The sequence below is a fragment of the Heterodontus francisci genome, chromosome 20, assembly GCF_036365525.1.
Source record: "Heterodontus francisci isolate sHetFra1 chromosome 20, sHetFra1.hap1, whole genome shotgun sequence".
Lineage (NCBI taxonomy): Eukaryota > Metazoa > Chordata > Chondrichthyes > Heterodontiformes > Heterodontidae > Heterodontus > Heterodontus francisci.
This window is the reverse complement of record NC_090390.1, coordinates 66748115-66762496: the sequence shown is the minus strand read 5'-3', so window position 1 is coordinate 66762496 and position 14382 is coordinate 66748115. Positions and strand designations below refer to the sequence as shown.

The 14382-nt window shown below is 43.1% G+C and overlaps 1 protein-coding gene across 1 annotated transcript in view; it reads right to left on the bottom strand.

Annotated features, from left to right (window-relative positions):
• Nucleotides 1-14382, bottom strand: part of ccdc172 (coiled-coil domain containing 172) — a 111720-nt gene that overhangs the window by 83327 nt on the left and 14011 nt on the right. Inside the window, exon 2 of the mRNA XM_068053286.1 lies at nt 7864-7949. Coding sequence (XP_067909387.1) covers nt 7864-7949 — 86 coding nt within the window. The remainder of the gene's footprint in view (nt 1-7863; nt 7950-14382) is intronic.

Genomic DNA, 14382 nt, shown 5'->3' with positions numbered 1-14382 from the left:
CGCCTCCATCCATTGAACGCATAAAAAAAAAATCAACAAGCAATTGGCTATGAAAGATCATCGATCTGAAGCGTTAACTCTTTCCCTCTCCAGATGCTGCCACCAGATCTGCTGAGTATTTCCAGCATTTTCTGTTTTTATTTAATTTCCAGCATCTCAGTATTTTGCTTTTCCAGCTGTATTTCTGTGTTCAGGTCATCAGCCCACCTCTGACATGTCTATGGTGTAGAGACACATACTGGCAAGGCCTTGTGCCTGGAAACAGTGGCAGAATTACAACTACGAAGCCTGTAGCGGCTGAATTGATCACTGGTATTGGAACTTTCTGGCTGCTTCCCACAATCAGTTGCCAGAAGACATCTAGCACAGATCCCTATGCCTGGAAGAAATAAAATCGTACATTGGGTGCTCTGATCTTTACTGCCTGGCCCTCTCCAATTGGGTAGGGACTGAATGTGCAGCCTAAGACCCACTTCTTCAGTAAACCCTTCAAAATAGGTTTCTTTCTCGTGATAGGAAAATAAATGATGGGAAAGCACCCAGAATGCCCACTCCTGCCATAGCCTGTGCGTATTGTCATGCATGATTTAACTGAAGTACTTTATTGCCCTGCATCTCATTACATACACCTCTAGAGGAATCAGCATCAGACAGCCAGAGAAAGCAGTCAGATGAGTATAAGGGTGACATTGCCCAGTTCTTCCAGTCGCTCTGTAATTGGGCGACATGGGGGTGAATGTGTGAAGTTTCTCCCAATCGTTCACTGTAACTTCAGCTAAAGAGCCAAAGAAATCCTAGAAAAATACATAACTATTTGTTTCATTTCTATGTAATGAATCTGTTTTGCTTAATTGTGCAAGAAGTGAAATCGAAAAAGCCAATGAAAAAGAATTACATACTGCAAGTTAGAGCAGCAAATTCATGTTTTTAAATTATGCAGTGCAAGTGTAATGTGTGTTTTGTCATCACGTTTAGATGTGCCCTACAGCCAAGCATTGTTTATTTTTGGGAACAGCACCAGTAATTCAGTGGTCCAGGCTAATGTCCGAGGGACATGGGTTCAAATCTCACCATGGCAACTGATTGTTGTAAAAACCCAAGTGGTTCACTAATGTCCTTTATGGAAGGAAATTTGTTGTCCTTACCTGGTCTGGCCTATATGTGACTCCAGACCCACAACAATGTGCTTGATTCCTAACTGCCCTCTGAAATTTCCTAGCAAGCCACTCAGCTGTTAAGGGCAACTAGGGATGAACAACAAATGCTGGCCTTGCCAGCAGCGCCCACATCTCATGGAAGAATTTTTAAAAATTGCTTTAAAGCTAACTGGCAAGCTCTAAGGAATACAGGACCAATATCACCACCTGCAACTAGCCTTTATGGACCTGTTTAAATCTATACTGTAGTTACCATGAACTCAAGGGCTTTCAGAGGTGGTGCCTGTCACTTGTACAGGTCCTGATTATTGTCACTGTTCTGTCTGAGCACAGAACAAACATACAAGATCTTAGAATTCCTCCCTCATAACTGTTCTCCAAGCAAGTTGAAACAGACTATGACTGCACATTTGGAGTTTTTAATCCAAACTTACTGCACCAGCAGTGAGATCGTTCACAAGAGATGCTCCTAATTGCGATGTAAATGAGGATTCCACCTAAGGTATTACTGGTGCTGCATGTACTCAACAGTAGACTGCAATACTAGTTTCATTACTTTGCTTATATGGGAGATGGCAATGCATTTCTGGGTGTTAATACTCTTCTAAAATTAACAAGAGTGCATCTCAATGTTGTGCGCAAGGAAGCAATATAAGTCCTCTAGGTCCTGCTGCTCAGCCTCTATTTTAAGCAAGGCCAATGAAGACGAGAGCAATTTAATGCAGGTAAATGGCAGGTGATGCACTTTGGGAAGAACAACATGGAGCGGCAGTGTAATCTAAATGGTACATAGTTTGAGGGGATTCAAGAGAGGAGGAGCCTGGGTGGATATTTACAAATCTTTGAAGGTGGCAGGGCAAGTCCATAAGGTGGTTAAGTAAGTGTATGGGATATTTGGCTTTGAAAAAAGAAAGTCATGCTAAACCTTTACAAAATCACTGATTAGGCCTCAACTGGAGTATTGTCTACAATTTGGAACACCAGACTTCAAGAAGGATGTCAAAGCCTTGGATAGGTTACAGGGGGTTTACCAGGATATTAGCAGGATGTGGGATTGAGGGATTTATGTGGACAAACTGGGATTACTCTCCTTAGAGTAGAGAGGTTAAGGGGAGCCTCAAGAAGGATATTCAAAATTATGAGAGGTTTTGATAGAGCAAGTCAGGAGAAACTGCTCCCTATGGCAACTGAGTCAGTAACCAGTGGTCACCGATTTAAAATAATTGGCAAAAGAATTAGAGAATTTTTTTTTTTACATGGAGAATTGTTAAGATCTGAAATGCACTACGAACATATGAATTAGGAGCAGGAGTTGGCCATTCAACCCCTTGAGCCTGCTCCGCCATTCAATAAATTCACGGCTGAACTGATTATTCCACATTTCCACCTACCCCCAATGGCCTTCCACCTCCTTGCTTATCAAGAATCCATCTACCTCTGCCTTTAAAATATTCAAAGACTCTGCTTCCACTGCCTTTTGAGGAAGAGAATTCCAAAGACTCACGACCCGCTGAAAGAAAAAATTTCTCCTCCTCCCTGTCTTAAATGGGCGACCCCTTATTTTTAAACAGTGACCCCTCGTTTGAGATTCTCCCACAGGGAAAACATCCTTTCTACATCCACCCTGTCAAGACCTTTCAGGATCTTATATGTTTCAATCAAGTCACCTCTTGCTCTTCTAAATTCCAGCGGATACAAGCCTGGCCTGTTCAATCTTTCCTCGTAAGACAGGCCACCCATTCCAGGTATTAGTCTAGTAAACCTTCACTGAACTGCCTCCAACGCATTTACATCCTTCCTTAAATAAGGAGACCAGTACTGTACACAGTACTCCACATGTGGTCTCACCAATGCCCTATATAGCTGAAGCATAACCTCCCTACTTTTGTATTCAATTCCCCTCGCGATAAACAATAACATTCTATTAGCTTTCCTAATTACGAGCTGTACCTGCATACTAACTTTTTGCGATTCATGCACTAGGACACCCAGATCCCTCTGCATCTCTGAGCTCTGCAATTTCTCACCATTTATATAATATGCTTCTTTTTTATTTTTCCTGCCAAAGTGGACAATTTCACACTTTTCCACATTATACTCCATTTGCCAGGTTTTTGCCCACTCACTTAACCTATCTCTCTCCCTTTGTAGCCTCCTTATGTCTTCTTCACAAGTTACTTTCCTACCTATCTTTGCATTATCAGCAACCATACCTTCGGTCCCTTCATCCAAGTCATTTAAATAAATTATAAAAAGTTGAGGCCCCAGCACAGATCCCTGTGGCACACCACTCGTTTATCTTGTCACGTAGAAAATGACACATTTGTGCCTACTCTCTGTTGCCTGTTAGCTAACCAATCTTCTATCCATGCCAATATGTTACCCCTACACCATGAGTTTTTATTTTCTGCAACAACCTAATAACCTACCTGAAAGAGTAGCAGAAGCAGATTCCAAAGGAACTTTCAAAAGCCAATTGGGCATGTACATGAAGAGGTCTAATTTGCAGTGTTATGGGACTAAAGTGGACAGCTCTTTCAAAGAACCAGCACAGGCAAATCAGGCAGAATGGCCTTCTTCTATGCTGTAAGATTTTATGATTCTAAAGATCTGCATCCTCATTCAACTCAGCAGGGCATGCAACATTCCGGACTTTTGTCTTGTATCAACTGGAATCACATGAACCTCTATTAAGATAGTATCTGCTTGGACTGGTGTCTCCAAGGTGAAGCGGTGGTGTAGTGGTAATGTCACTGGACCAGAGACCCAGGCCACAACAGATGGTGAAATCTGAATTCAATTAATCTGGGAATTAAAAAGCTAGTCTAACGATGACCAACAAACCATGGTCAATTGTTGTAAAAACCCATCTGGTTCACTAATGTCCTTTAGGAAAAGAAATCTGCTGTCCTTATCTGATCTGGCCTACATGTGACTCCAGATCCACAGCAATGTGGTTGACTCTTAAAATGCCCTCTGAAATGGCCTGGCAAGCCAGTCACTTCAAGGGCAATTAGGGATGGGCAATAAATGCTGGCCTAGCCAGCGATGCCCACATCCCACAAACGAATTTTTTTTAAAAATCAACTCATCTGCTGCTGAAACCCTCATCCAAGCCTTGTTACCTCTAGACTTGATTTCCACATTCTACCCTCTGTAAACCTAAGGTCATCCAAAACCTTCCTGCCCATGTCCTTCCTCGCACCAAATCTGTTCACTCATCACTCCTGTGTTTTCTAACCTACAATGATTCCTAGTTAAGCAACACCTCGATTTTAAGATTCTCAACCTTGTCTTCAAATGCGTCCATGGCTTTGCCCCTCCCTATCCATCTAACCCTCTCCATATCCAGAACTCTGAAAGATATCCATGCTCCTCTAATTCTGGTCTCAAGCATCCCTAATTTTAATCACTCCACCACTGGCGGCAGTGCCTTCTGCTGACAAGGCCCTAAGCTCTGGAATTCTCTCCCTAAAACTCTGACTCTACTTCTCTTTCTTCCTTTAAAACTTTCTGTAAAATCTACCTCTTTAACCAAGCTTTTGGTCATCTGCCTTAATATCTCTATGTGGCTTAGTGCTAAGTTTTGCTTTATTACATATCTGTGAAACATCTCATGGATGTTTTAGTATGTTAAAGGCACTATAAAAATACAAGTCATTCTTGTTGAATATTGTGGGTTCAAGCCTTATTCCAGTACTTGAGCACATAATCTGGGCTGTACCAAATAAGCACTGCATTGTTCGAGGTGCTGCTTTTCAGATGAAACTGTTCCACCAAGGTTCTGTCTGACTTTTCAAATGGACTCAAGGATCCTGTGGCAGAATTTGAAGAGCTAGTGAATCTTCCTGGTTTCCTGGAAAACATTTATCCTTCAACCATCATTCATCTTCTTGTGAATCTCTCTGACAAGTCCTCTGAGTTGATGCTGTATAGTGCGATGTATTTCCACACTCTGGGCTGCTCTGCAGCGACGCCCAATAAACTCAGCGTGGCGCCCCCGCAATATTATGCGCAAGGGCTCATTTAAATAGTGGGGGCAGAGCAGCCACCCCCGATGACGTAGAGGGGGCGGCTGCTGCATCCACGGCAACCGTGTCCGGCACCCTGCGCAGGTGCCATTTTTAAAGGGCTATAAGCCCTTAGTAGAAATGTAAGTTTTTAAAAGGTAAATTATGAAGAATTATTGCATAAAAATTACAGACATAATAGAGGCCCTTTCCTATCCCCCCCAATGTTTTTTTTAAAGGGACATCGGCACAAAAATGAAACTTTATCAAACCGCACTTACCCCCCCCCCACCCCCCCAACCTCTTTACATTTGCCCTTCAACCCCTTTCCACCATCCCGACATCCAATTAAAATTGATTTCCCCACTCCTCTACCCTCCCGCCCCTAAAAATTTTCTCCTTCTTTCTGAAGGAGAGAATCTATCTCCACTTGGAGAGGCAAAATTTGATTAGGAATAGTCAGCATGGCTTTGTCAGAGGGAGGTCATGCCTAACAAATTTGATTGAATTTTTTGAGCATGTGACCAGGTGTGTTGATGAGGGTAGTGCATTTGATATAGTTTACATGGATTTCAGCAAAGCTTTTGACAAGGTCCAACATGGGAGACTCATCAAGAAAGCAAATGCACATGGGATACATGGTAACTTGATAAGGTGGATTAAAAATTGGCCTAGTTGTGGGAGACAGAGAGTGATGACAGACGGCTGTTTTAGTGACTGGAAGTCAGTGTCCAGTGGCGTACCACAGGGATCTGTGCTGTGTCCCCTATTGTTTGTCATTTATATAAACGACATAGATGACTATGTGGGGGGGTAGGATCAGTAAGTTCGCGGCTGACACAAAGATTGGCCGAGTGGTTAACAGTGAGGTGGACTGTCTTAGGTTACAGGAAGATATAGACGGGATGGTCAAATGGGCAGAAAAGTGGCAGATGGAATTTAGCGCTGAAAAGCGTGAGGTGATACACTTTGGAAGGAGTAATGTGGCACGGAAGTATTCAATGAATGGCCTGACACTGGGAAGTTCCAAAGAACAAAGGAACCTTGGCGTGTTTGTCCATAGACTTCTGAACGCAGAAGGGCAGGTTAATAGGGTGGTGAAAAAAGGCATATGAGACACTTGTCTTTATCAATCGAGGCATAGATTACAAAAGCAGGGAGGTCATGTTGGGAGTTGTACAGAACTTTGTGCAACTGTGGAGTACTGTGTGCAATTCTGGTCGCCACATTATAGGAAGGATGTGATTGCACTGGAAGGGGTGCAGAGGCAATTCACCAGGATGTTGCCTGGGATGGAACATTTAAGCTATGAAGAGAGGTTGGATAGGCTTGGGTTGTTTTCGCTGGAGCAGAGAAGACTGAGGGGTGACCTGATCGAGGTGTACAAGATTATGAGGGGCATGGACAGGGTGGATAGAGAGCAGCTGTTCCCCTTAGTTGAAGGGTCAGTTATGAGGGGTCACGAGTTTAAGGTGAGAGCAGGGAGGTTTAAGAGGGATTTGAGGAAGACCTTTTTTATCCAGAGGGTGGTGACGGTCTGGAATGCCCTGCCTAGGAGGGTGGTAGAGGCGGGTTGCCTCACATCCTTTAAAAAGTACCTGGATGAGCACTTGGCACGTCCTAACATTCAAGGCAATGGGCCAAGTGCTGGCAAATGGGATTAGGTAGACAGGTCAGGTGTCTTTAATGCATCGGTGCAGACACGATGGGCCAAAGGGCCTCTTCTGCACTGTATTATTCTGTGATACTCCCCCTCCCCACCAGGTTCTCGCCCGGAACTCTATATGGAGTTCCGAAGGCGCACGGAGCACTAACGGCGGCCACAATATCGGAGTGGGACGGCCACCGCCTGCAGGTAAGTATATTTGAATATTTTAAATGTTCATTTGCATATTTAGATGAAGGGCCTGCTGCCATGCGGTGGGAGGGCTGCACAGAGGTCCCACCGCCAGCGCTAATATGCGGCGGGCCCTTCTCGATGTCGTGGGTCGAGTCAGGCCTCCACACGCAGCATTTTACCAGCCCCCGAGCCACGACCTGTGGGTCGAGGGGCCGGTAAAATTCAGCCCTGTGTCTCCTTTACACACTGGAAGGTTGGTCTCTCCATTCAAGAATGCCCTTGTGTCATTCCATAACACTGTTTACTGGCACTTCTTGGAACTTTGCATTGCTAACGTTGAGCCAGAACCTTGAAATTGGCTTGCACGTAATTGTAGATTCCACAGTTGGGTTCTTGGATTAATTATGACCGAATTTTATCAAATCAGCCATTATGGGAGCCTTTGCCTCACATCAAAGTAGATCAGAGTTTCTATTGTTCACTTCACTAGTTAGTTAAATATCACTTAATAATGGTGTACTGCCACAATAGCAGCTAATACCAAGACAACATGTAGCGGTGCATTCTTCTAGCGTAAAGCTATCTTGGTTTTACATCGGGCAAATGTATGTACACATGTATTAAAACTAAATCCTTCAAATTGAAAACGTTCTCACAAAATGGAAACAAATCTTTAAGTATATGTCACAATACCTATGGCTTTCTGGAATACTGATTTTCTGGCCAGCTTAGTTGTTCACAATCCCTTTGGCATGAACTAATATACACACACAAGACAAACAACAAGTGATACAATAAGCGTGCTTCCTTTAGCTCTTGCTAAATATGACTTCTTTTAAATGAACTATGTACTCACCTTTGATTCCAAAGTACTTTTGTTTCTATGTAAATTCTCTGTGATATCTCTGAGCTTTTCATTGCATCTAATAATTTCTGATTTCACTGCAACACAAACAATAAATACTTCTAAACTTAAGAAAAATGTTTCTATTAACTGCTTTAGCACATGCTATGTAAAATTAGTGATTTAAAAAAGTTGATCAGAATTGAAAAAAAAAAGCATTTTTCTAAGTTTGTAGCTTTGGCTCAACGAGACTAGAGTGAACTTACTATATGAAAGAATTACCCAGCTGCAAATGATTTATGCAGCTCAGATTTTCTGAACCCTGATAAGAGACTACAGACCTTGATCCCCCCCACAGGGACTGTTACAGTTTATAATATATAGATGGAACTATGAATCTAGAATAAAAGATTGGAATTAGTACTCTATATTGTATAATCAGCATTTCTTATTATATATCACTGTGGAATTGGACTTTAAAAAAAAATTATTTTCTCTCTATTCTCAATTGCATTGTCAAAAGTTAATGACTCATTCTTCTGGACTGGCCATTGCTCAATGTTTCACTCAAAATATGCACAGATGTTTAAAATGATAATGACCTGACAGCGATTTTCATTCCTTCAAAAGATTTTGTAATTTTCAGTTCATATTGCTATACAAAATTCCATTTAAAGGTTAAAATTATGTTGATTAATTCTCATGTTTTAAATTGTTACTTTTTTGTTGTTTTGAATTGGTTAATTTATGCTAAATTACAAAATCAAGAAATAGGTTTTATAACTCCCTGCAAAACACAGCAACTCGTGCGCCCATCTCGGGGTGAAATTAACCTTAGCTCAAACGCAGTGAGTTAAATGCAGGTTAACATTTTTATCAAGTTTCTTTTGCATACAGGAACATAAATTTACTATATGCACTTATTGGAAGTGCATTAAGGTACATAACAAATAATACACAACAGAAAAGCCAATCAGAATGCATTGGACAGAAAGCAACTTAACTAGCTAAATAGCTCCTTGATGTCATCAGAGCGCTCCCAGCTTCACACATGTGCAGAATGGACTCGTGCTGTCAGTATGGTGCTGCGCATGCGCAGCTACGTCAGCAACCGGCTTGCCAGGACTAATGTAAACGCGCAAAAACATCATTCATTTATTGCAACGTCCGCTCGCTGCTCGCCTGGCCACTTCTCCCCAATCAGCCGCTTGTTACCCGCTTCAGTTCCCCGCACGTACCTGTGGGCCACTCGCTTCTCCCCCCCTTGGCCGCTCGCTCCCCGCTTCCCCGCCCCCCTCCCACCTGTCAGCCATTCGCTTCTTCCCCCCTCACCCACCCCCCAACCTACTCTGAACCACTCATTCCCTGCCTCACCACCTCTCCCCCCTCCCCCGCCACATGAACAATGATTTTAAACTGCTGATGGTGAAGAAAGAACTTGCTTTAAAAAACAATTGGAGACTCTGGCTGGAGAGAGACATTAGCGTATCAACAGACAAGTACTTCAAAGGACAAAGGAGCTATTCCTTGTTCCAATTTAATCCACAATAGACTTTTGATTACCAGACATTGAAGCATTCCAGGTTAACTACTAAGATAGCCGAATATACAAACAGACCTGGTAGGGCCAGTTTGGTCAATGACTGACTGACTGCTGGAGTTTTTTTTGAATTTGACCTTCCAACAAGGAATTTGAACTCAGAAAGCCGTCTGCTCCTGGAACTGAAGCAGAACCCTCTCCTGTCTGCCTGCTCCCATCTCCTTCCCACGGAACTGAATCTTGTGAAAACAGCAAACCTCAAAGAGAGAAAGTCTCCTACTTAAACATTTAAGCAGAATACTGGGCCCCAACAAATCACAACAATTACCTACAAAAGGACTATACCATGAGCTCGAAGCACAGTAACAAGATATTGCCTCAAACTGTTCTACTTTATCTTTTCTTCTCTTTTCTGTCCCAATCTGCATGTGTATATCACGTGTTCATGCTACCATGGGCGTGTCGTATATCCGTAGTCGTCAACTGTATTAAGTTTTAATAAATTTCACTTTTCTCTGTTAAATCTGAGAAAACCTAGTGTGTTGTTTTCTTTGCCTTATAATTGGAAAGCTGTGAACAAGGATTCAAAAAAAGCAGAGCTCAAAACACAGTGTGTTTAAAAATTAAAACCCTGTTACAATAAAGACAGCAAAAGACCCCTAGACACATTTCTCATCTGTCATAACAAAAATTTGGGTGCTAGCGTCCAGAATTTTACCCACAGACAAACGAGTGAAATTGCAAGTGGGAAGCCAAATTGTTCCCAATCAAAAAGAGCAAATTTCAATACAGGTTTTCTTGTGGTTGCGTTATTGAATACTAACATGTCTGCAACTGAAGCCAGTAGCTCTCCAAGCCAGGGTGAAGTAGCTTAGGATAAGTTAAAAGCACTGTCAATGGAGGAGTTGAGAAAAATGGCTGAGCAGTGTGGGATCACTGTACGTGGCAAGGCTAGGAAGACTGAACTCCTAAGGCTAGTGGCCCACCATTTTTCCCTTGAATCTGAAGAAGCAGAATCCGACAGGGTATTGTTAGCAAAGATACAACTGGAACAAAGGAAACTTGAATTAGGGGAAAGAGAAAAAGAGACAGGAGAGGGAGAAAGAATGAGCCTTGCAGAAGGAACAGGAAGAGAGGAAGCCTTCCAAAAGGAACGTGAAGAAAATGAATGGCAGAAAAGAGAGAAAGAAAGACAGGAGAAGGAACGAGAGGAGAGAGAGAGAGAGAGAGAGAGAGAGAGAGAAAAAGAGAGAAAGAATATTCCGGAAAGAATCTGAAGAGAGAGAGCTGAGGCAGCTTGAGTTAATGAGGGGTCAACAGTGTAACTTTAGTGAAAGCATGGCAAATATGGAGGAGCAGAATTCAGGGCTGCGTATGAGATTGCTAAAACTAGCTCAACGAATTCCAAAATTCAATGAGGAAGATGTGGAAGCATTTCTTGTGTCTTTTGAGAAACTGGCAAGGCAGCTAAAATGACCAGCTGAGACCTGGTCTCTCTTATTACAAAGCAAACTAACCAGAAAAGCCCACAAGGTTTATTCCTTGTTGCCAGATGAGAGTTCATCAAATTATGAACTGACCAAAAATGTTATCCTTTGGGCATATGAATTAGTACCCGAAGTCTATCACCAAAAGTTTAGAACCCTCAAAAATCAAGCCAATCAAACTTATCTGGAGTTTGAAAGAAGTAAACAGCTGGCTTTTGATCAGTGGCTGTGGGCTTTAAAAATACAGCTCAGCTATGAGACGCTCAGGGAAGTAATCCTGTTTGAGGAATTAAAAAACTCGCTCCCATTCTCTAATAAAGAGCCACATATAAGAGCAGCGGGTTCAGGGAGCCCGGCAAGCAGCTGTTCTGGCCGATGAGTTTGCTTTAATTTATAAATCTTTTCCCAGGAGGCAACCTTTCCTAATCACCCATATAAATCCAAAAAAGGACAAAGGGTGGGAAGATGATATCCACCCAGGCAGTCCCTGAAGAGAAAGGAAAGCAGGAGACACAGGGGTCCCTCCTCCAACCAAAAAGGAAGGTGCTGTGAGCAAGAGTGAGATCCGGAGGCCTGTGTGCTTTCACTGTAATAAGACAGGCCATTTAAAAGCTGACTGCTGGAAACAAAAAGGAAAACCAGTAGGGTTAATCAGGGCTCACCCACTCAGTGAAGACAGGACCCTGATGGAAAACACAGAACAAACTGTGGCTTTAACTGCAGTAAGAGTGCAACCCAGGAAGCTTACTCCAGCCAGTGCAGGAAAAGTTAATATGATTCCTGAAGGTTATCAAGGTTTTGTGTCTGAAGGGAAAGTAACCTCACACTTCTCGAGTGGGACAAGCAATCCCATAGTGATGCTCAGGGACACAGGGGCGACTAGATCCCTTTTACTGGGAAAATGCCTGGCCTTTCCCCCAGAGAGTGCAGTGAACACCAAAATGGTGGTGAATGGTATTAGAGGGCAGCGTATGCCTGTACCTGTACACTGGGTGCACCTGGAGTGCAATCTAGTTTCGGGACAGGTGACCATAGGGATTGTCCCGCTCCTAGGTAATGATCTGGCAGGGGATGAAAGTGGTAGCCCCCCCCCCCCCCAGTAGTGAAAGAAAGACTGCAGGAGGTCAGAGAGACTGGGCAGTGGCAGGAGATGATGCCCTGCAGAGTCCCTGAATGTGTAGCGGATCAGGCCATGATCAAACCAGCTCCCCCAGAGGAGACTGCATTGACACTGCAGGCAAATGACCATGAGGTCTACCCATCTGAGACTTTCTTTGGAAAGTTAGGAAACCCAAGGAATGAATTAAATAAATTTTCCCTAGCTGAGGCTCAATGAGCCGACCCAGTACTGCAAGAGTTAGCACTGGCTGCCCAGTCTGAAAGTGAAGTGGAGGGAGTCCCTGACTGCTACTATTTAAAGAATGAGGTACTGATGAGGAAATGGAGTTTTCCTCACAGACCTGAGGGCAAGGAGTGGACAGTAGTTCACCAGTTAGTGGTGACAGAGAGATACCGGGGAGAAATATTAAGAAGGACACACGAAGCTACAGTGGCTGTACATGCCGGCATATGAAAGACCAAAGCCCACATAAAACAGCAGTTTGACTGACCAAAACTCCACAATGATGAGGTGGAGTACTGCAAGAGTTGCCACATGTGCCAGGTTGAGGGGAAACCTCAACCTACAGTGAAACCTGCATCCCTAAGTCCTGTACCGGTGTTCAGAGGACACTCCAGCAGAGGGCTGGTGAATTGTAAGGGACCCCCACCGAGAACAAAATGGGATAGGCAGGCACACGAATGTCCAAAGCTTAGAAAGAGAAGGGGAAAAAGTGATCAAGAGGGCAGGTTAAAGGAAGTCTGGGAAGAATCCCGGATGAAAACCCCTACTGTCCGGTCAACCAAACCCGAAAAATATGAAAAGTTAGACCCCATATCCTCCTATGTAAATGCAGACTCTAGAAGCACCCCACCAGAGTTGCTAAAGGCATATACAAAAACCTGCAGAGACAAAGAGAGGCCTCTAGGGGCACAGAAACCATGAGGGTGATGCCTCACCTAGTCAAAGTGTCACAGGAGTGTGCAGTCAAGTCTGCACATATACTTGCAGGTAGGAGTGTCCCAGAGAACAAAGGAGACAGTAACAAAGACTTAACCCCCCACAGTCAAAGGAAAAGGGAACTACCCATCCCCTGAAGCCAGAACTCTTTGCATGACTCAGAGTCCAGGATAGACACGCCCACTAACTCTCCTGAGGGAAAAAAAGGGGAAATTAAAACAGCCCTGCCACCCAGAAAAGACCATTTTTAATAGGCTTTAATATTGGTGAACGAATGGAAATGAATGAGAGAAATGCATGTTTTTTTTCTGTATCTTATATTTCTCTCAAACCCTGTAATGAAATGTGCTGGGTTTTTTTCAAATCGCATTTCATTCCCCTGGGTGTGGAGGTGTCAGGCACACCCCCACCTGCCAAGAGTGAGGAAAAATAATTTTGCCACACGAACATTGATTTTAAACTGCTGATGAAGAAAGAACTTGCTCTAAAAAACAATTGGAGACTCTGGCTGGAGAGAGACAAGTACTTCAAAGGACACAGGAGCTATTCCCTGCTTCAATTTAATCCACAATGGACTTTTGATTACCAGACATTGAAGATGGTCGAATATACAAACAGATGTGGTAGGGTCAGTTTGGTCACATGACTAACTGTAGGAGTTTTTTGAATTTGCGCTTCCAACAGGGAATTTGAACTCAGAAAGCCGTCTACTCCTGGAACTGATGCAGAACTTTCTCCTGTCTGCCTGCTCCCATCGCCTTCCCAAGGAACTGAATCTCGTGAAAACACGTGAACCTCCAAGATAGAAAAGTCTCCTACGTAAACAAGGTTTAAGCAGAATACTGGGCCCCAACAAAATGCAACAGTTACCTGCAAAAGGACTACACCATGAGCTCGAAGCACAGTAACAAGATATTGCCTCAAACTGTTCCACTTCATCTTTTCTGTCCCTATTTGCATGTGTATATCGCGTGTACATGCTAGCGTGGGCATGTCGTACATCTGTAGGCATCAACCATATTAGAGTTTAAGTCTAAGTTTTAATAAATGTCACTTTTCTCCTTTAAACCTGAGAAAACCTGGTGTGTTGGTTTCTTAGTCTTATAATTGGAAAGCTGTGAACAAGGATTCAGAAAGGGGAGCTCAAAACTGAGTGTGTTGAAAATTAAAACCCTGTTACAATAAGATCAGGTAAAGATAACAAAAGACCCCTGGACACATTTCTCACTTAGTCATAACACTTGTTTTACAATAAATTGATAATTTTATTCTTTAATAAAGAAATCTGGTTGGTGTGTTTTATTTTGGGATAAAAATAGAGTCTATGATTGACTGTATCGGTAAGGGGGATAAAAGTTAAATATATGTTGTGACACGAGGAGAAGTGGACGAGAATAAACGGTGCACTCATCCCGCCACAGGCGTAACAACATTCAGATAAGTAA